The sequence below is a fragment of the Podarcis vaucheri genome (genome assembly GCF_965113315.1).
Source record: "Podarcis vaucheri genome assembly, chromosome: 6".
NCBI lineage: Eukaryota > Metazoa > Chordata > Lepidosauria > Squamata > Lacertidae > Podarcis > Podarcis vaucheri.
Genome location: NC_138764.1, coordinates 49669759 through 49691174, shown reverse-complemented (window position 1 = coordinate 49691174; position 21416 = coordinate 49669759). Strand labels below are relative to the sequence as shown.

The window sequence follows — 21416 nt, the reverse complement described above, 5'->3', positions numbered from 1 at the left end:
ATTCTACAAATCCTGCAACTGAAAATAGTTTATTGTTGAACCTAATTTCATACTTTATGCAACCCCCAACTGAGATTTGAATGTTATTCTAATATTTCACAGAATTCTACGGTAAGAGAAAATAATTTATCTGTGAAACCCAAATGTGCTTTTAACACATTTGAAACCTTACTACATTTACAAGCAAAGAGTCTCACATTTCATTCTGCAAGAGCTGTCCTCCCTCAGAGCTGTCTTCAGACACCTGGCCTTCTCTTCCCATGGACCCCCCTCATTTATTGGGGCTTCAGTGCTGGGCTAACAGGCCTGGGGGTAGGGGTGACCCAAGACATTTTTTGTCTGTGTTGAAGGACAAAAGTAGTTCCCTGTTCCAGATACTTACAGAAGATAACTGAACTGACAGTTAACTCTTACTTCAATGCCCCAGCCGAGGGCAGCAGGTTAACTTAGCAGGTTGCATGACACATACAGCTTTGTCTTCTAGCATCTGACAACTGTCAGCTCACTAATCTGCCTAATGCTCATCTGCTGCCTGCCCAATGAAATAAAGTCATACCTCGGGTTGAATGTGCTTCAGGTTTAGCGCTTCTGGGTTGCGCTCTGCGGCAACCCGGAAGTAACAGAGTGCATTACCTTTGGGTTTCGCCGCATGCGCAGACGCTCAAAATGACGTCATGCACATGCGCGGAAGCGGCAAAACACGAACCCCCCCCACACAGATGTGCCGTTGCGTCTTACGTTCTATTCAGGATGCGAACGGGGCTCTGGAACGGATCCTGTTTGCATCCCAAGGTACCACTGTACTGTAATGCAGGAGAATTATTGCCATTTTACACCATGTGACCACAGCGGTGCATGCACCCACATGGTGTCTGGCAGAACTGCATGGCCTGGGCTGCCTGCCTTTTTGCATGCTTGCTGAGTAAAAGGCCTTTCAAAATAGTCTTGTCTATAACGTTGGGAGAAGGCAGCAAGGCAAGACAGCCAGCTAGGCCAGGCTAGCAAAGACCAAATTTTGCTAGTACCAGCCAAGGAAGATAGGAGTGGCTGCTTAGGCCCTCCTTGGGAATGGCTGGGAGGCAGATGCTGTTGTCACCCAGCATTTGCTGGATTTGAGTTTGTTGGTGTCTCTGGTAACTTCTCTCTCTTACATCATGGATGTTGGCAAATTGGATTTTAAAAGGCAAAATAATATTAGAATTGGAGCTGTCAGAGAGGCACAAGGGAACCTGTGTTTTAATGCTCAGGAACTTGGCAAAGGCTTTGCAGATTTTTATATTATGGGTGTAAGTTTTGTATTCTTTTATTAATACTATTGCTTAATACAAGTTTGTCATGGCCTTTGGCTAGAACAAAAAGCTCATGAACTTGAACTGACAACCACAGAGATGTAATGCCTCTTCCAAAATCTAAATCAGAGTGTTGGACTGTTTTTCTTTTAACCCCATAAAGAAAATTAGGTTCTGTGAAACAGTACATTGCCATGGAAAGAAATGCATTTGTATATTTAGAAAAAGTAACATAGTCTCTTGCCTATTTTATTGCTGGGCAGAACTGGGTGGAGTTCAGAGTGATGCTGTTAAAAACCTTCCAAATTACGATTGTAAACAGAATGTAGCATCTACTTGGCATAACCCAGAAAAATACAGTGCTGTCTTCTCTGCACATATTGATCCTGCTTCAATACCTCTAGTCAGATATTCATAATTGCATCCAGTTTTCAGTGTTAAAAAAAGTGAGCGAGGAGAACCCTGTAAGCCCCATCTATTTCAGTGGTGTGCGCACAGCCTCAGTTGGTACATTGGGCTAGAACACAGGTAAACATAGTGCCCATTGATGTTGTTTGGACTCCAACATCCATCAAACCCCAACCACTATGGGTAATGGTCTGGGATGGTGGGAGTTTGAGGCCATCCCAGACTACTGCCATTGAAGTCTGCTTTCATGGAAACATAGCACTAGCTTGATAGGGTATTTATTCATATTCAAGACTTTCAAGCAGTGTGATGTTGCCTTGCATGCTCTCATAATCAAATAATAATATATGTATATACCCTGCCTGTTTCCATGTAAGTGACTCAGGGCGGCTGACAGATACTAGTAAGAATAATAAGAATCAACGAATGTCACCAACAATCAGTAGCATTGGGAAATGCTGTGTCTAATGCACAGAAATTCTAAGTTTCACTTCCTTGTGCGAAATCACCCAACTTTGTGGTACTTTTGATTAACTGCTGAGGATAGGATTGTATTCTTTCAGAGAACTATAGAAGTCTTCATAGCTTTGCATTAATTAGCCACAAGAGGGAGATATGGGCATGGCCTATGGGATGTTTACAGTTGATTAGGCTATCTTCTGATTTTATTATTTATATGCTGTTGCTTTCTTTAAAAAAAAGAAAACCGATGGTGAAATATAATGGCCTTGGTTCAAGAAGCACAAAGGCATTTGCATACTTTGAGTATTTATTATTTGGATGATGCATTCACCTTTGGCTGTTTAAAACTTTCCTTGTCCAAAGAGAAGGCAACCCAATATAATAATGCGAAACATAGGTCATGATCTAGCAAGGAAAAGTCCATTTGGATAAACAGACTTCCAGGCACAGACTTCTCCTCCTGCATGTAGTTGCTGTTGCTGAGGATGGTGTTAAAACCCTTACATCTACCCCACCCCAGGTTGCATACATGTATATGGTTATTCCCTTTTCCTCTGTGAATAACCAAGGTAAACTGGTTTCTGTAACTGCAAAGGTTATAGACCAGGGCAGCTGCTTCTTGACACAAAATTAGTCAGTTTCAGCACCATATCAAAATAGTAAGTTATACTAACACAGGAATGTATCATAAAGCATATTCAGAAAGAAGAATAGTTTTATGAGAAGTTAGTGGATGACCAATTACAGCATTTGGGAAAGAAGATATAAACTGCAGCAAACAACTGCATGTGCTCTTAAGTCACTGATGTTAAGGTTTAGCAAAATGGCAGATGAAATTTTATTTTTAAAAAAGACAGTAGACTTGTTTCCAGTTTTTAATGCTTTCTTGTAAAATTGAAAATATAAAACCAGCTCAGCATAGTGAAAACTTTTATGTACATGAGGTCTGTGACTTTTAAAGAAGTCCTTTTATAGTCAAGAAAACATCAGATGAATTAACTGTGATTAAAGAAACCAGGATTCTTAAATTGAAAACATATTTTTCAAAAAAAAAAATCTTTACAAGCATATTATATAATTTAGATTTATATTTTACTAAAAGAACTTACACAACAAGCAGTTTCGGATGCTCTCCCTTCTCCCTTAAGAGAATCAATTTCAAAGTGCCACAGCAAAGGAATAGAATCCAATAATTGTACAGTATATTCCTTTATAAAATAGATTGGTAAAATGTGAGAGGTTGACTTAAATGAGCACATACATTTAGTTGCAGACTAAATACAGTAAAGGTAGCTGAACAACAATTCTGTAAATACAAAAGGCATAAGCATGGTAAAGAAAACAAATATTTTAGCCGGGCTTAGGTATCCGTATAGATGGGAGGAATGTGATTCAAACAGTGATCAAAAGTGCCATTTTGGAAAAATCCATTATTTTCTTCTGTTCCGTTGATAACTACTTCTTCTGACACACATTGTGCTTCAGAAATGACCTCATAGCCTGAAAATATGGCAAGCACATGAGACTGATTAATACTATGAAAGGTGGCAAATACAATCTGAGTACGAGGCGCAAACTAAATGTGATGCTCAGTTCTAAGATTAATTTATGTTTTTTTTTTAAATGCAAAGTACCAGGTAGGCTTGAGAATGGAAAGAGGAGAGGAGCTGCTCAAGCACATTCCCTTCCTACACTTGTTCTCTCAAAACCTCCGGTTTGTGCCTGCAGAGAAAAATATATGCAATTGAGCTCATAGCTTAAGTCATAACTCCACAGCTTCTGATACATGTTACTGTTGTGCAGCAGCTGTTTGTGCTTTCTTCACTCAATACCATAGGAGCCAACTCCCAGGGGCTGAGGACCCTTTGTCCCCCCTAAAATATTTGAGGCCCCCCCAAATGGGCACTGCTGTTTTAATGGTGTGTGCGCGTCAGGTCTTGTGTTCAATTATGTGGGCTTACCTGCCCCCCGCCCAATTTTTATTCAAGTTGACACTCCTGCCCAATACAGTACAGTGGTACCTCGGGTTAAGTACTTAATTCATTCTGGAGGTCCGTTCTTAACCTGAAGCACCACTTTAGCTAATGGGGCCTCCTGCTGCTGCCGCGCCGCCAGAGCAATATTTCTGTTCTCATTCTGAAGCAAAGTTCTTAACCCGAGGTAATATTTCTGGGTTAGCGGAGTCTGTAACCCTGAAGCGTATGTAACCCGAGGTACCACTGTATTCACAAATTGTCATTAAAACTTTCAGTAACCATGATCTGCTTTGAAGTTACAGCATAAAATTCCTCTGCATGGCTTTGTCAATGATTTCCAATTAAGACTTGGAAGCCTTACTGGTAAGACTTGGAAACCTTACTGCTGGACACAATGTGGGGAGTGACTGTTTATTTATCCTGGGTCAGGGGATACACAAAATATGTTTCTAAAATGAAATTATAGTGGCTGGATCTTTGGCTGTTGTATGAATGGAGGACTTTGTTGTTTAAGTTTTAAAAATATGACTTAGAGATATGTGGATATAGTTTGTGCAACACCCTGGCAAAAGATAATTAACAACCACACAAAGCTCACCTTTGCAGCTACTTGTATAGCTATGCAGGCAAGTCACTTTTAAGTTTAAAACCAGCCAGCCACGTGAGCAGCTGCAGCAGAAACTTAAAAAACAATTCTGTTTGCAATTGCAATTTTTCGTTGTGCATTTTATAGCTTCACAGCGCTGCAGCCTTAGAGATGCTGCTTATCAACTATAAAACATTTTTGGAGAACAAGTATCTGTTCCTTATTATCATTTAAATTCCTGTTTGTAAGAGACCCAACTCTTAACAGCACTCTTCATCCTTTTTCACCTGTGGAAACCAAATGCAGTTGGCTGATGAAAATGTGGCTGGGAAGGGGAAAGGGGTGAACAGCTATGTTAAAGAATGCTGCAGAAGGGTTAATACTCTCAAAACTATCAACTTTTAATCTTCTGGCTCCAATACCACTGTTTAGAACTGACAAAATTTCAGAGTTGTCACACTTTCTTCTAAATTGTTATGCTAACAGGAGCTCAAAGGGAAAGTTGTAGGAATGGGGGGCAGCGGGAAGGAAGGTACTTGACTGACAATGAAGATAGAGGTTGAGAAAGTATGAAGACCTGGAACTTATCTCCCTTTCCCACAATGTCCAATTCATTCTCCAGTTTCAGGATTTTTTGAGAGCCTCATGCTCAAAAGAGTGTATAAGCAAACAACCAGGTTGTGTATACACTATACCTTTAAAACACATTCTTTTGCTCAAATGATTCTGGGCACTGGGCTACAATTCCCAGCAACCCTTAACAAACTACAGCACCCAAAATTCATAGATGGAAATAACATAATTTAAAGATATAGTGTGTACATAGCCCCAGAAAACGGTAAGTGGGACCCATTGCACAAGGAACTTGTTTATCCTCTGTGCTACAGCTCAGTCTACAACACTCTGCTGAAATAAATTTGGAACCAAATCCCATATACTCCTCTCTTGGCCTGTGTGGCAGCTTCTTCCATTCAAATGATCACTAGAATCTGAATAAACATGGAACTCGGATCTGCTCTGGGTTGCATTCTTGAATTTATTTTATTTCAGCTCTTGGTACATAATTATTTTATTATTTCTATATAACACTATCAATGTGCATGGAACTTTGCAGATTGGCATAAGTGACAAAATAAAACATCACCACCACCCAGTCAACCCAGGAGTTTACAATCCAAATTTCAACAGTGGGAAAACAGCAAAGGAAGGTTGGCAAGAAAGGATAACAAGGATAAATGATAGCAAATGCACCTATGTGCACTTATTAGGTTCTGTTTCACCCACAATGAATGGACAGTAGTAAGCCATGACAACCCAGATGCCATTGTAGCAACCCAGACAGCACAAAACATCCAAAATACTAAGATAAAGAATTTATTCTCTGTTAATAGGATTTTCTGTCGGTCATACCAGGCATTTTTAGTAGATGAGATCTCTCCCTTATATTGATGGTACCATAAAACCAAGAAAAAACACTAAACTAAGACCCAGTGAGTACAAATGGTCTATTTGGCAAACAAATTATCTATGAATTGCAGGGTTGTTTGTTTTTGTGTTTAAGACTCTTAAGTATTTGCCTAAATATAAAAAGTACCAAAGTGAAATATCTCATAGCAGTTTGGGCGCCAGACATAAAAATATCAATGGCTGTTGAATTTGGTTTCTTGCCATGATATTATTCTTTGCTCCGATGACTTCTTTTGAAAAGTTTATTTAGTCTGCTCTATACTAATCCTAATATGCAATCTGATGTTAACCTGAATAGAGGATGTTTTAAAAAACATCAAAAAAGCAACTTCCAAAAAGGCAGAGAACATGAAACAACATATAAAAATGTCAACTGTAGGTTAAAAAATCCATCCTTAACTTTTTGCTAGATTTTAACTTGTGCTAGTTGGAACAAGGTAACTGCATTTGATGATAAACCAGTCTGAATCTGAGGCAAATTACCTTCTGTGAAATGACTGTTTTGCTTATATTCTATGTAATATATGTAAGATTAGCTTCCATATTTGAGGACTGAAAAATGGCCTCAATACAACACATTTTTTTAAAAAGGGATTCGGGGATGGGGGGTGGCAGTTCTGGAATTTACAGATGGGTTAACTTAACGTCTGTCCCAGAAAATTGATGGGAAGTACAGTGGTGCCTCGCAAGACGAAATTAATTCGTTCCGCAAGTCTCTTCGTCTTGCGGTTTTTTCGTCTTGCGATGCACGGTTTCCCATAGGAATGCATTGAAAATCAATTAATGCGTTCCTAGGGAAACCGCCTTCAGACCAGGTCCGGGGACAGTCTGTCCCCGGACCTCTTCTGAAGGCTGGGGGGGGACAAGGGCTTTTCTTCCCACCCCCAGCATTTTAAAAAACCCCGGGACAGCGGAGGACTTCTCCGCTGTCCGGGGCGATTTAAAAGCCCCTGGGAAGGCAGGCAGGGGGGACAAAGACTTTCGCCCCCCGCCCGCCTTCAGAAGGTGTTCCTGCCCCCCCACCCCGCTTCGGGGCAGCGTTCCGAAGCGGGGTGGCTGGGGCAGGTGTTCCCGCCCCCCCGCCCCGCTTCTGAGAAGCGATCTCCCCGCAACCGCTTGCTTCAAAAGAGGTCTGGGATCTCTTTTGAAGCAAGCGGCTGCGGAGAGAAGCGATCTCCCTGCAGCCGCTTGCTTCAAAAGAGGTCCGGGATCTCTTTTGAAGCAAGCGGCTGCGGAGAGAAGCGATCTCCCTGCAGCCGCTTGCTTCAAAAGAGGTCCGCGACCTCTTTTGAAGCAAGCGGCTGCGGAGAGAAGCGATCTCCCCACAACCGCTTGCTTCAAAAGAGGTCCGGGATCTCTTTTGAAGCAAGCGGCTGTGGAGAGAAGCGATCTCCCTGCAGCCGCTTGCTTCAAAAGAGGTCCGGGCTGCCCCGGACCTCTTTTGAAGCAAGTGGCTGCGGAGAGAAGCGATCTCCCCGCAACCGCTTGCTTCAAAAGAGGTCCTCTTTTGCTTCAAAAGAGGTCCGCGACCTCTTTTGAAGCAAGCGGCTGCGGGGAGAAGCGCAGCCGCTTGCTTCAAAAGAGGTCCCGGACATCTTTTGAAGCAAGCGGCTGTAGGGAGATCGCTTCTCTCCACAGCCGCTTGCTTCAAAAGAGGTCCCGGACCTCTTTTGAAGCAAGCGGTTGCGGGGAGATCGCTTCTCTCCGCAGCCGCTTGCTTCAAAAGAGGTCTGGGGGCAGCCCGGACCTCTTTTGAAGCAAGCGGTTGCGGGGAGATCGCTTCTCTCCGCAGCCGCTTGCTTCAAAAGAGGTCGCGGACCTCTTTTGAAGCAAGCGGCTGCAGGGAGATCGCTTCTCTCCGCAGCCGCTTGCTTCAAAAGAGGTCCGGGGGCAGCCCGGACCTCTTTTGAAGCAAGCGGCTGCGCTTCTCCCCGCAGCCGCTTGCTTCAAAAGAGGTCGCGGACCTCTTTTGAAGCAAGCGGCTGCGGAGAGAAGCGATCTCCCTGCAGCCGCTTGCTTCAAAAGATGTCCGGGACCTCTTTTGAAGCAAGCGGCTGCGGGGAGAAGCGCGGCCGCTTGCTTCAGAAGAGGTCCAGGGGCAGCGGGAAGCGCTTCCCGCTGCCCCCGGACCTCTTTTGAAGCAAGGGGCGGTGGGGAGAAGCGATCTCCCCGCCGCCCCTTGCTTCAAAAGAGAAGACCCGCTGTCCCCGGGGCAAGCTTCGTTTTGCGAAGCAAGCCCATAGGGAAATTCGTCTTGCGAGGCAACTCGAAAATGAAAAAACCTTTCGTTTTGCGAGTTTTTCGTCTCGCGAGGCGTTCGTCTTGCGGGGTACCACTGTATTGTTAAAGATAATATTATAAACCATATAGAAGAACAAGCCTTGCTGTAGCAGAACCAGGATGACTTATGCAAGGGTAAGGTCTATTTGAGAGTGTCAACAAGCCTATAAATAGAGGTCATCTGGTTAACACAATGTATTTGGATTTTCCAAAAGCTTTCAGCAAAGTACCTTTCCAAAGACTCTAGGAACTGGTTACATAACAGGAAGCAGAGAGTAGGAATAAATGGACAGTTCTCCAGATAGAGTGATGTAGAAAGAGGAATCCCCCAAGGATTGTGCTTTTTAACTTGTTCAGAAATGATCTAGAGTAGGGGTGAGCAGTGAGGCAGCCAAGTCTACTAATGATACTAAATTGTTCAGGGCCATTAAAACAAAAAGGGATTGTGTAAAGCTTCAAAACAACCTCTCCAAGTGGAGTGAATGGGGCATTAAAATGGCAAATGAAATTCAGTATTACAAGTGTAAAGCAATGCATGTTAGGACAAAAAAATCAATAATTTTGCATATGCATTCATGGAGTCTGAACTCACAATGCCTGACCAGGAATGAGACCTTGGAGTCATAGGGAATAACTCAATGAACCTATCAACCCAGGGTTCCATTAGCTTAGAAGAAGGCAAATTCCATGTTGGGATCATTAGGAAAGGAGTTCAAAATAAAACTGCCAATATCATAATGACCGCTCCACGCTTAAAACGGGGGGCACCCTTTGCGTGGACGCGCGCAGCCCCTAGATCTGGAGCGGCTCCAACAGCATAGGCTTGGTTTGCCTTCCCTCAGGTGGGATACCTGGAGGTCTCCGCCTACCTCAGTCAGTTGTCTAATCCCACCTGGGGGAAGCGTTGCCAAGGAGACCAGGCCAGGTAGGGGAGGGATTACCTGCCCACACAATAGAGGGAGGCTCTTACCTGGGAATCCTCACTTGGATTCCCAAATGCAGTTGCACAACAGATTATATGAATCTGTTGTGCAACTGCATTTGGAATACAGCGTACAGTTTTGGTCGCCTCATTTCAAAAGGGATACTGTAGAGTTGGAAAAGTTTCAGAAAAGGGCAAGCAAATGAAGAGAATCTTGGGGGGGGGGGAGACATTTAAGCATGCCAGCAGGAGTTTGCTAAAGTTATGTATATTTTACAGCTTTGTTTTTACATCTTTGGTTATTTATTTATTTTTTAAAAAATTGCATTAAACATTATTGGCTGGCACCTCAAAGACTGCATGTCTATAAGCAATTTGAAATTATAAAAATAACCTTTTAAAGAGCCAATAGGAATTTAATACCTTTTTCTAATATTTGGGTAACATTTTATAAACTCAAAATTTCCACAACCATGCTACAATTTTGTGAACTTAAATACAGAAATAAAAACAGTTGTCTCAGTATTAAAGGATATGATAAATCTGCAAATATTTTGTATATCCATGAAACAGAAACCTTTAGCTGCAATGTTAGCTGATCAAGCTGAAGAACTAGATCTAATGTAGGCATTATATGAAACATGCAGTCACTGCCAAACGACAATTCTTCTGCATGCCTTCAAGTAATGTTTAACTGAAACAGGCATGTGATGTTAATATAGTGTTGTCGTGCGATGTGTCTGATTCAACTAGATAATACTGGGAGACATGTGGATGGATAAGAGCCACACATTTCCTGCAACACCTGACTCAGAGACTGAATTCTAGCTGTGCAGCTTCAGATAATTCAGTCTCTGAAAGAAGAGAATTAGGGGACCTTAACACATACAAAAAAGCAACACCCCACTTTCCTTATTTATAAAATATAAAAAAGATGTTTGCTTTCCCCCTATAAAAAGTATTGAGCAAAATTAATCCAGTACAGCCCAGATCAGTTACCTGTTGAAGCTATAGGTGCACTGAGGATGTGATAGCCATTTTGTCGCAGAGGGTTAAAGCAATGGGAGTCTCCTGACAGTGTGTCACTGTTGACAGATGAGTCCATTGCTCGGTAACAGTCCTCATAGTGGAAACAGTTCTGTATAGAATGAAAGCTGCCTTGATAACCTGCAAATAGATATTGTACAGACATTTTTAGTACTTGAAATATGCATTTGGTTTTATTTATGAAATTTTGTTTCATGGCGGTACTGTCTATTGTAGTTTGACATCAATCTGTAAACTTTTAATTTTAGCGGTATTGTGGAGTTTATTTTCTAGGCTTGTTGTCAGAGCAGAGAGACAGTCCTAACACTTGCTCCTGCACACTCTAGAACAGATTTATGGGGGGGGGGGGAGTTCTGTTGTGCAACTAGAGGTCTTGCAGGGTAACTTCAGTGGATTAATAGTAATATAGTGGTACCTCGCAAGACGAATGCCTCGCAAGACGAAAAACTCGCAAGACAAAAGAGTTTGTCGTTTTTTGAGTTGCTTCGCAAAACGAATTTCCCTATGGGCTTGCTTCGCAAGACGAAAACGTCTTGCGAGTTTGTTTCCTTTTTCTTAAAACCGTTACTACCCAGGGTGCATTGCTTGAAGAGGTGCTTCACAAGACGAAAAATTCGCAAGACGGAAAAACTCGCAGAACGAATTAATTTCGTCTTGCGAAGCACCACTGTAGTAATATTAGGTGCATGGAGCAGCTCACTGCCACAGCCACCCCCTGCCAACTAGTTAACTAGTGGGGGGCACTGTGGGCAACTCCACGACACATACACCCCCGCCCCGCAAAATGGAGTCAGACCTAGCACAAGGTATTTCCAATCACACATGACAGGGAGTCGGAATGAAAGCTGCCTTGATAAAATTAGGTATATCGTCTTTGGCATTGGGCAGGGAGTGTCTGGCTGAGAGATTCAAAGAGCTCTTATGCTAGACTGATCAGCTATCTCACCCTGAGACTTCAAGGACAGTACCTTATTGATGTTGAGAGTTATCCTCATTTCTATATTTATGAACTATGAAGTCCTCTGCACACACCTTCTAAGATGACTGTATACTTTAGAGATGGGCAGTGAATCAGTGAGACACTTGGATTCCACTGAGCCATCCTTTCAGCTCCAATGAGCACTTTGTATGCATTGCTAAGGGAAAAGCTGAACATTTTCCAGCCTGCCCGGCAGAGACATCTTCCAGAAATGATGACATGTCATCTCTCTTTCCCCACGTTTCTCTCCAAATTAGGCATGACATATTGCTGAATGTATGTTTCCCCTGCAATACGAAAAACCGTTTTGGGAAGTGGTAAATTTAAGTGGAGAAATGGGGGCGGTATAGGGGGTTGCTTAACCCATCCTTGTCATGTTTTCCCCACTCAAAATAGCATTCTCTAAGCAGTTTGTTTCTCTTCCCATGATCTCCACATCTATAGGAAAGGTATCTGATCTGTCAAGCGTTCAAATAAAAGCACGACATCCATACAGGGTTTTTTTTCCCCTGTTTGATGGGGGGGGGAATAAATTTAGCTCATGCTTCCTCTCCGAAATAACTGAACTGCAGAATTTGTTTTGAAAGGGCTCCGCATTTCAAGAGAGGTGATGGCAGCATGGCAATCACAGCATTCAGTGCAAACAATTCCTCTGCACCGGGTCCTTTGCCAGTCTGCTAGATGGCAACAGGGAAAACACTGGCATACAGCAACTATGATTCTCTACAGTAACTGTCGGACCATATGTGTTTGATCCAATCATGGAAGGCCTTGTGATCAAATTATGGTCTCTCCTAATAAAGGAGGAGATTCTCACTAATACCTTCTCTCCCTATTGTACCCCCACAAATCTGCTGGGGGTGTGGGGACCCTTGAGGGGGCAGCGTGGGAAGTGGCATAGGCGGGACCTGTTAAAATTGCCTCCCTACTTTTGTTAGCAGGTGCTAAGGGGATCAAAATGCTAATTATAGAGAAAATGGCTAGAGCTGCAGTACCTTAGTTTGCAGCTCTGCGGAGTGACTGACAATACAGCCGATTTAATCAGAAACACTGGTTCAACTGCATTTCCATTCCAGATAAAAGTAGCATACTGTGATGAGTATCATTCAACTTGGCTTGCTGAATGCTCAAGTAATAACAAAATAATTACTTAGATTACAGTGTTGCTGCACTTCAGAGTGAAGTCTCCCACTGTCATTCCCTCCTCACTCGTAACCACCCTACTTTGCAAACAGTTACCCGGCTGATATTTCAATTTGGACATTCTGTCAAATATGTCATAGATATTCTTCATGTTACTCATCATTCCACTGTTAGATTACTCTTGTTATTTTCAGGCAAAGAAGGGGAAACATTTATATTGTTGTGGGTTTTTAAAAGCATTTTGTTCTTAAGCTCTTACAGATTTGTTGGTCCTTCATGCCAAAGTGTCTTTCAAGATCTAACACAGAGTAACAGCAGGAGCTTAAAACAAGGTTCAAATCCCATAACGATAGTGCAATTAACAACCACATGTGGTTTAGTACTGCAATCTAAACATGGAGCTTTTAAAAGGATTTCCAAACTCTTAAGGGGCTAAAATATGAACCATTCCATGGAACTGTATAAAATTGGTCTTTCTCCACCCCCCATCTCTTTTATTTTTGTAAGTTTCATAAAGTAACATTTCTATTTGTGTTAAGCGAAGTCCTGGCAGCAGCAGCAGAGTTGACATCCCCCCCGCACCCCAAACGATTTCAGCATTCCTTCAGTTTGTCAGATTTAAATTAAATCTGTGGCAGCTAATTTCCAATGAAGAATTTCCCAAACACCCTGTCGGTTTAAATGATCACTGTTAAATGTTTTATGTGGAATAAAATGTAGAAGTATAACAGTTAATAAAGGAATCAACTGTGTTCCAAACATAACATTCAGTTACAATTTTGCTTTGAATGTGACACAGAAAAGCTGTAGTTAACCACATCACAAAGTATGCTCGTTGCCTCCATTTCCCTCAAGCCACAACCCAAAAATCTAAAGCACTTTTTAAACGAATGATGTAATGAGGAAATTATTGGAATATGCCTATTAAATGCCAATTCGTTCATGTCATTCCATTTAAATGTATGAGCACAAATAAGTCAAACTCGTCAAATTACATAAAATCTCTATGAAAAGACATCATGTAAGATATATAAATAGCTGTGCTATTTCATTTGGTTGCCAAATTCCTTCAACGCATAACAATTTCCATCTGATCCTACTTTAGCTGAAGTCAAAAATTCTGCTGGGTTTTTGTTTTCATCCATTGTCCATGCATTCTCATCCATAATGCGTCCAAATAGGATTTCTTTGAGACTTCTATTACCCAGAGGAAGGAGAAGTATAAATATGCCTTTTACTCTCATGAGCAAAGATTTTACATTTGGTTGACAGTTGTTATATTTTCATTTTTAGAGTTAAAAAAATTGAGCACATGCTACTACTTTACTAATTTAAAACACTCATTATAAGAAAATAACTTATTTTCAAGGATATTAATGACATTTACTTGGCCTGAAATTAAGGTAATATTTTGGCGTTTGGCTAAAATAATTGCTTTTTAAAACCTCTACGACACAGAACAATGAAAAAGCAACACTTCCCTCCAACAGGATGTGTGATATTCTTATAGAATAAACTTATTACAATAGTTCAACAGTTATTCTATATGTTTGTTTCTGCTTTACTCTTAAGCAGCTAAACCCTTGTGGTTTCATAGTTACTTAGCTTATTACTGTAATGTGGTTATATGTTATTATCAGCTATCATAAATCAGCTATTGTGCTTCAGTGGCATTAATATTTTTAAATTTAATAACCTATTCAGCTTCTGATCAAGTCAGCTTTTATGTAGGGACAAATAATGTATTGCAACAAGCTCCATTTCATGTTTTTTGTTGTCCACTGGAACCTTGATTATGCTGCTTATGAAAGATTTGCTATGTCCATTTTCGCAAGGAAAAAAATGTTCTGCTTGTCATGGTTGCATGCAACAAGAACATGCAAAAATCAAATAAAAACATGAAAGATATGCAAGATTTTAAAAAATGAGAAAGGGTCTGGAAGTCTCCAGTTTGAATCCACTTTGTATTGCAAATTGTATTATTTGGATTCTGGACTGGATAAGTTACCGAATTCTTAAGGAACATGTTTCAAATAAGAATAGGAGACTGTCCATAAGATATTATGGGGAAAATAACAACTGTAGGATTGGGTTGGTAAAGAACGACGTTTTATTTTGTATTTTAATGATAGATTGATTTTATAGTTGCTTAGAAGCCATTTTGACATATCTGATCCCAAAACTAAAGCATTTGCGATTAATATAAAAGATTATTTCGCTCATGCCCATCACCCTTAGAATCAGTGCTTGACAAATTAAATACAATGTGCATACTGCCTTTGATATCTGCAAATCAAACTATTTAAGGTTTAAAGATTTTGTGAGTCAGAACACCACGTTAACATATTCTGAGATTAAATAGATTGAAGACTAAATAGAAAAATCCAACTTGCTTTGAATACTTATAGATGAGATCATTTCTGTAGGAATATCTTAGTGTGCATCAGCAAATAGGAGATTTAATGGAGTTTTGAGTAATTAATTATTGAGAACAGCAGTCATACACATTCAAAAATCCATAAACTAAAATTGACGTATGACACAGAATCAGAACACATTACAGAATACAGGGTTTATTTGCCCAAGAATATAGGTAAAAATACCCCAATGGATGTCTGATAAAAATTATGGAACAGTGCACATACATTTTCTTTAAACATGGCCCATAAGGGACAGCTGTTATAAAATTATGCCATTATGTAATGTATAGATAGTACATTACTCCACAGCTGAGAAATAACTACATAAAAACTACTTGCCAATATATGCTAGAAGTGCCAAGAAATAAGAGGATTTTTACCAAATGTAGTGGGAATGTAAAGACACAGATTATTTTTTTTGGGGGGGGGCGGTTCCTGAACTCTTAGATATAACTGTAGATTTAACTGTAAGATATAAAATTCAACTAAACCCTGTGTTCTTTTTCTTGAAATATGTGCATGATCTAGTAAAGTATGATCATATGATAACTGCTGCTAGGATAATGTCGGGTTTCCATTATATAACCTAAAGAATGGACAGAAAAATTGTGCAAATTTGCCTCAGTGGTTAAATTGAGACACTATATCAGATTTAAAGAAAAATATGAAATTGGTTGCATCCACTTCTGCAACCATACTTCCCCTTTCCCGTGTGCCCCCAAATTCTGCTCCAGAGGGTCTCCCAAACCATCAGGATTAGATTTTGAGGGCACACAGAGGGCTGCAGGGGAGAGGGGGAGCTTCATTGTGCAAGTTGGTGCCTGATGCATGAGTGGGCCAGGTCACAACCCAGTGACAACTTACATTCATAACATAGAACCCTTTTGTTGACTATAGCAGGAGAAATGAGTTGTTTCCAGATATAAAACATGGTTTTGCAATGTTTTGGGTATACTTACGGTAACTATAAGATGTTTTATGTTATACAGTGTATTTTGTTTGTAGTTGTGCTAATTAGTGTAAAATTACACTTTATTTCCATTTTTTTTTTAAAGCGAAGATAACTTTAAAGGGATTTAGGTTTGCTTATAAGCCTAGTTTCAAGACTTGTGGATTTTGGCTTAAACTACTCTAGATGCTTATGTTTATCCTTTGTTGATGATAAACTGTTAATGTTTACTATCATTTTTTATTTGATACTGTCATTTGCTGATGCTGGTTGGCTGGTTTGTGGCCTTGCTTGAGCCACACAGACCTGAACTAGTCCAAAAAATACTAAACTCAGGAAATTTCCGCAGCCAACTGAGCTTGAGCATTATATATCTTGTGTAAGACCACATGACTGCTAGTACCCCTGCTTGTACCCAAATCAAATGGGCAATGGTGGGGACAGGTATTATAATTGGAAATGGGCTCAGATGGAGTGGGGATTTCCCCTGTGTGTTGCTCTTTGGTGCTAGCTTATACACAGGACATATTCTTTCCCAAAGTCTAGGCAGTTGTCACCTGTAGTACTAAGGCCAACAAACATAAAAACATTTCACATTGGATGCCCACATTTTCAAAAGAGCTCTGTCTTGTTGAAAGGGCACCTTCCATTGAAATACATGGAAATTTGGCAGCACTAAACAGAACACACTATCACAATTTCCACATCTGTATTTAAGCTCCTACTTCATTTGTACACTTCAAAACCTATACAAAGCACTTGGTTGACACTGCATTAGCTTGTCAGGGGTGACTGCTTCTACCAGTCATAAATAGTTATCATTGATCACAGATTACAGCCCATCCCATTATGCCACTGTTAATTATAGCGTTCCTCTTTCATACTGCAGAAGATGAAGTGCTTTCAATGCAGAATAAATGTGGTACAGTTGCCATTTGCTGCCTTAATGTAAGTAAGCACTGTAACCTATCAAACAATGCAGAGCATCAATGAAAATATTAGCAGACCTTCCAGACATAACTAAACATTATGAGGAACATTTAGCTGCTGACAAGAATAGCAGCCTCAAACCCTTCTTGTCTATAATGGGTTGTACTAATGTCACCGTACTGAACATGTTCCTACTATTTCTATTCCACTTCACAGCATAAGTCATAGCACCATGATGTCAGGACAAGCAGCATGGTGCACTATCCCCTTTTTGGTCAGCTCTTTAAATGAATCTGCACACACATTTGGCATTTCTTGTACGCACTGTGCATCAACATACGCACACACATATGCATGAACATAGTATAGAATTACCTTGTGGTCCCTGCTGTGCAGACTGGTTTTGAAATTGCGTATATGTTTTATTTGCTGAGAAGTGCTGCCCACTTGGAGATTGGCTGTGTGATGATGGGGAGCTGTGTTTCGGAAGTAGGGGAGGAGCAACTATGGTTTTCAATGGACTAACGAGAGGAGGATGAATATTTGGAACAATCCTAGAACAAGAAGGAAGAGCGAGAGAGATGATAAACTTGACCCCATATCATTGAGTGTATGAAACACTTGAGCAAGTGTAGCTTTAGTGTGTGTGAGAGAGTGATTTTTACTTACAATTCATGTAAGTTAAAAGTACAGTAATAATAACTACAAATTTGTCTGTGAGACATGACAGCAACAACAAAAATAGCTTAACAGAAATATACTTTTAAAAACCAAGGTGGAATCTACACACATATTAGAAAAACGCTGTGAAAATGCTTTTTTAAAAAAAGTTTTGAAAAATATATTGAATTAGCAGTAGCTCACCATCGCCATCTAGTGTCACATTTGTATATTGCACTTTACAACACACTTAAAATGTTTTGTTTGCAGCTGTATAGCTGAGTCCCAAATCTCTAATCACTTGCAAAAGCTTTACTGTCAAGAGTTACAGAGTACATTGCATCTACTTCTCATAGCATAGGAGCACTTCATCCTTTTAGAATGCATTGAGCTTTTAATTGATCAAAAATGCCTGAGCTGCTTTGTTTTCTAGTTGCAAGAGCTGAGCTTCCTTCTTTGCACACAACCCCAGTATTATTATTTGTCCCACCACTGGCTCAAAAGCAAGTTATTGAAAACTTCAAAAGGCTGAGGGCTGCTTCCTATTGATGCATTTACTACAAAAGATAATCATGCAGGTAACAAGTATTACACAGTCATGTTTGAAATAAAGCAGGTGTGCTTATTAATTCATGAGCAAGTTCATTGAATGGTACCTGTCTCCACTGCTGAGCTTTCAAGCACATTGCCAAATATAGGACAGCAACAAAGCAGAAGGGAGACCACATACGATCCAATCAGAAGCCACAGTGAAGCTAGCCCTGGCTTGGATTGTTGTAGAAGATCACAGTAGTCAGCAAGAATGTTTGAAGAGTCCAGAGATTTGCATAATGAATGAAGGTTCTAACTGAGAAACCTATCACCATTCATTATCCTGTAAAGGCTCTCCTCATAGGGCCATAAAGTGTCCTAACAATGTGAAGATTTATGACACTGATGCCTTAGGCATCCCCATGTACCTCAGGGTGGAGACAACTGGCGAAAGAACTTGTGGAAAGTACTTTTGATCATGTTTCAGTTAGCTACTTGAAACCATAGGGCAAAATCCACCATGCAATCCATGCTCTGTTGAAAACCTTATTCATTTTGTTAGGAATTGTGTGTGAAAGAGTAGCATTTAAGTGAAACCCTTCCCAGAATTTGTCTGATTTGAATGGCACGGGCAGAGCAGAAGAGTGAGGCATCTGTGTTAGATTTATATAAGCAATGTGTAAACCAAGAATAATATGTTACACGTTTTGCCAGCCATATGGATGCAAGTACAGTATGGCATTTATTCTACAGATTATGTGTTGTCTTTGCTTCCGTCCTTGTAGGTCAAACTCACGGGCAGATCGGCTGCCTAATTATTTGATATTGCTAGCGTTGTCTCATATACCTTTGGCAGGGAAAGTTACCCCTGATTCCACTCAGGTGTTCTGATAATTTAAAGGCTTTCAGTGTTCTATGCAGGGAGTCACTATAGCACAGAGATATGTGAGTGGATGCAATACTTCATTAAGGGTGTTCCACCCAAAATTTAGGCAGGAGACACCTCCAGCTAGACCTTCTGCGCCTGACACAATATGCTCTGAAGTGGGAAAAGAAAGGTATTGTGGTGGATACATTAGGGATTCTTTGGAGCATTCTAGAAATGGATTTTAAAAGACCATACAGTACACAAACTATTCAGCTGCAAACTCTTCTAATACTTTACAGCAGGGAACACAATCCTAACTCTGATTACGGTAACTGTACAACACACATTTTTAGTTACATGTCTGACACATTTAGGTGTACCTGTAAAAATATGTTAGGTGTTCCATACACTGAAATATTGTAAGAACCCTGATCCAGGTGCTGTCATGGACAATAAATCCATATGAGGTACAGCACAACAAATCAAGTGAAATAACTGATGGTGCTGGATATGAATCACCACCCTCATTAAACAGCACACTGTGTCAGTCCAATATGCCTTGGATAAGCACTGTCATGCAGATGAGGGGGCACATTTGTCTCAGCAAGGTCTGTGGATGCCTAGAGCAGGATGTGTGAAATGGCAATGGTCATCCAATTCCAACTGAAGTTTACAGCACAATCCTACGCATATCTAATCAGACGTAGGCACACAGTATGCCTCTAATACCAACATAAGTGTGAAAGCATATATTGCTTCAAGTTTCCCATAGGCATTGGGTTGTCCAGTTTGAAGAGAGGCTGCTGAATCAGATTGTCTGAACCAGCAAGGTTCTTCTTACATCTTTTGGAAGGTAGGTATAGACAAACTTTATACGTACATCTTCTGCTTGATAACTGGTCTGACCCAGGTTCTCAGAGTCATCTTCAGCCATTCCTAGCTTTAAAAAACAGGAATTTGTTTTTTTAATGGTTTTGTTGTTTTCATTTGTGTATAAGACTCCTGGCTGAAACCCTGGAGTGCTACTTCCAGTCATTGTAGGCTGTACTGAGCTAGGGTGACCAATGGTCTGGCTCGGATTAAGGCAGTTTCCTGTGTTCCAATGCCCTGCATTGAGAAGAGGCAATGTACGTATTTGTAATAAATAATGTCTCAGATTTTATTTTACTTTTAAAATCTTCCCGGTAAGTGGGTTTACAGAATAAACTATTCCAAAGCCATTAAAGACTAAAATGATGAAAAGGTAAGCCTTTTATCGCTCTAAAAAGGTATAGGTAAAGGAACCCTGACAGTTAGTCCAGTCGCAGACCACTCTGGGGTTGCGGCACTCATCTTGCTTTACAGTTAGCTAATCTTATTTAATGTATTCCTGACAACAGAAAATACAGTACAGCATGTGTAATTGGTAACTACTTTAAGAGAATATAAAACTGAAATTCAAGAGAAATCCACTTCTCTTTTACTTATACTTGGGGTAAAATACAACCACAACAGAGACAGGGATGTTTCCAATATGAACAGCCTCACTTTGTTGTTGTTTTGGAAGGACAGCTTTGACTGTCAAATTCCTCTGCTAAACAATGGATCCCAATATTTCTTCCATCCATCTCAGCAGGAAGAAGATCAGATCCAGAGTTCAGTCCATCTGTACTTTATCTCAAATAAATTCCAATATGTTTTGTGATGTGGTGCTTGTCTGTACTTCAAACCATTTATCAAGTACTGTCAAATAGCATATAATAAATGTTGACATGGAGGGTGATTATTCATTGAATGCTAACACAAAGAAATGAAAAAGTATAGTAAAACCTCAGAGACTAAGGGCCGATTCATACATTATAACTTACCATTTGCTGGCATGTCAGCCACTCACATCAGTGGTCTACATGACAGTATAAACAGTGTACTCTGAGAGGTGCACAAGGTGGACCAGGAGGTGCCACATTAATTTTGTGTGTGTGAGAGAGAGAAAGTTTAGGGTAAATGTCAGAAACTTGCCGAATGTTTATGTTTAACTGTAATACTTAAGATTTTAGGATGCCAAAGGGAAATATCAAAATTTGTAAAAACTACAGACCATTTTTTGATAACCAGCCAAGGGGAAACTTTAAGGACTCTTTTACAGAACTACTCATCTTGGTATAAGCATCAGTTAATTGGTTTGTGCCTCAAATTTGTTTATGCAGTCATGAAGTATAGGCAAGATTGAATGAAGCAGAATGGAATTCGGGGGGGGGGAATCAAGAACTGTTTCCCCGACTTGAATGTTACTGACATAGTTGCCCATAAGAAATTGTAAGCACTGCAATATGGTATTTTCCCAGAGTTCACAATTCAGAGCGAACTGGTGTGATCTACAGTTGTCCTAAATTACTGTGCAAGGAGGTGTGGCAAAAGCGTGATAGGATTCCTTGATTATGTAAACAAGCACCGTCCCAAATTGTTAGTTCAGGGTAGGAGCCATAAATTAGACACCTCAGGACGTATATTTTCCATGAT

General features: G+C 40.4%; 2 protein-coding genes across 15 annotated transcripts in view; one reads left to right on the top strand and one right to left on the bottom strand.

The window, feature by feature from the left end:
- LOC309533975 (doublesex- and mab-3-related transcription factor 2-like) overlaps positions 1–21416 on the top strand; it is a gene marked incomplete at its 5' end in the record, with an annotated part of 76016 nt that overhangs the window by 20434 nt on the left and 34166 nt on the right. The window lies entirely within an intron of this gene.
- GLIS1 (GLIS family zinc finger 1) overlaps positions 973–21416 on the bottom strand; it is a 195195-nt gene continuing 174751 nt past the window's right edge. For all 4 annotated transcript variants that reach the window (XM_082225650.1, XM_082225649.1, XM_082225651.1 and 1 more), the window contains 3 exons: positions 17234–17412; positions 10390–10557; positions 973–3659 (listed from right to left, as the gene is read on the bottom strand). In XM_082225650.1, the coding sequence (XP_082081776.1) occupies positions 3520–3659; positions 10390–10557; positions 17234–17412 (487 nt within the window). In that variant the 3' untranslated portion in view covers positions 973–3519. The remainder of the gene's footprint in view (positions 3660–10389; positions 10558–17233; positions 17413–21416) is intronic.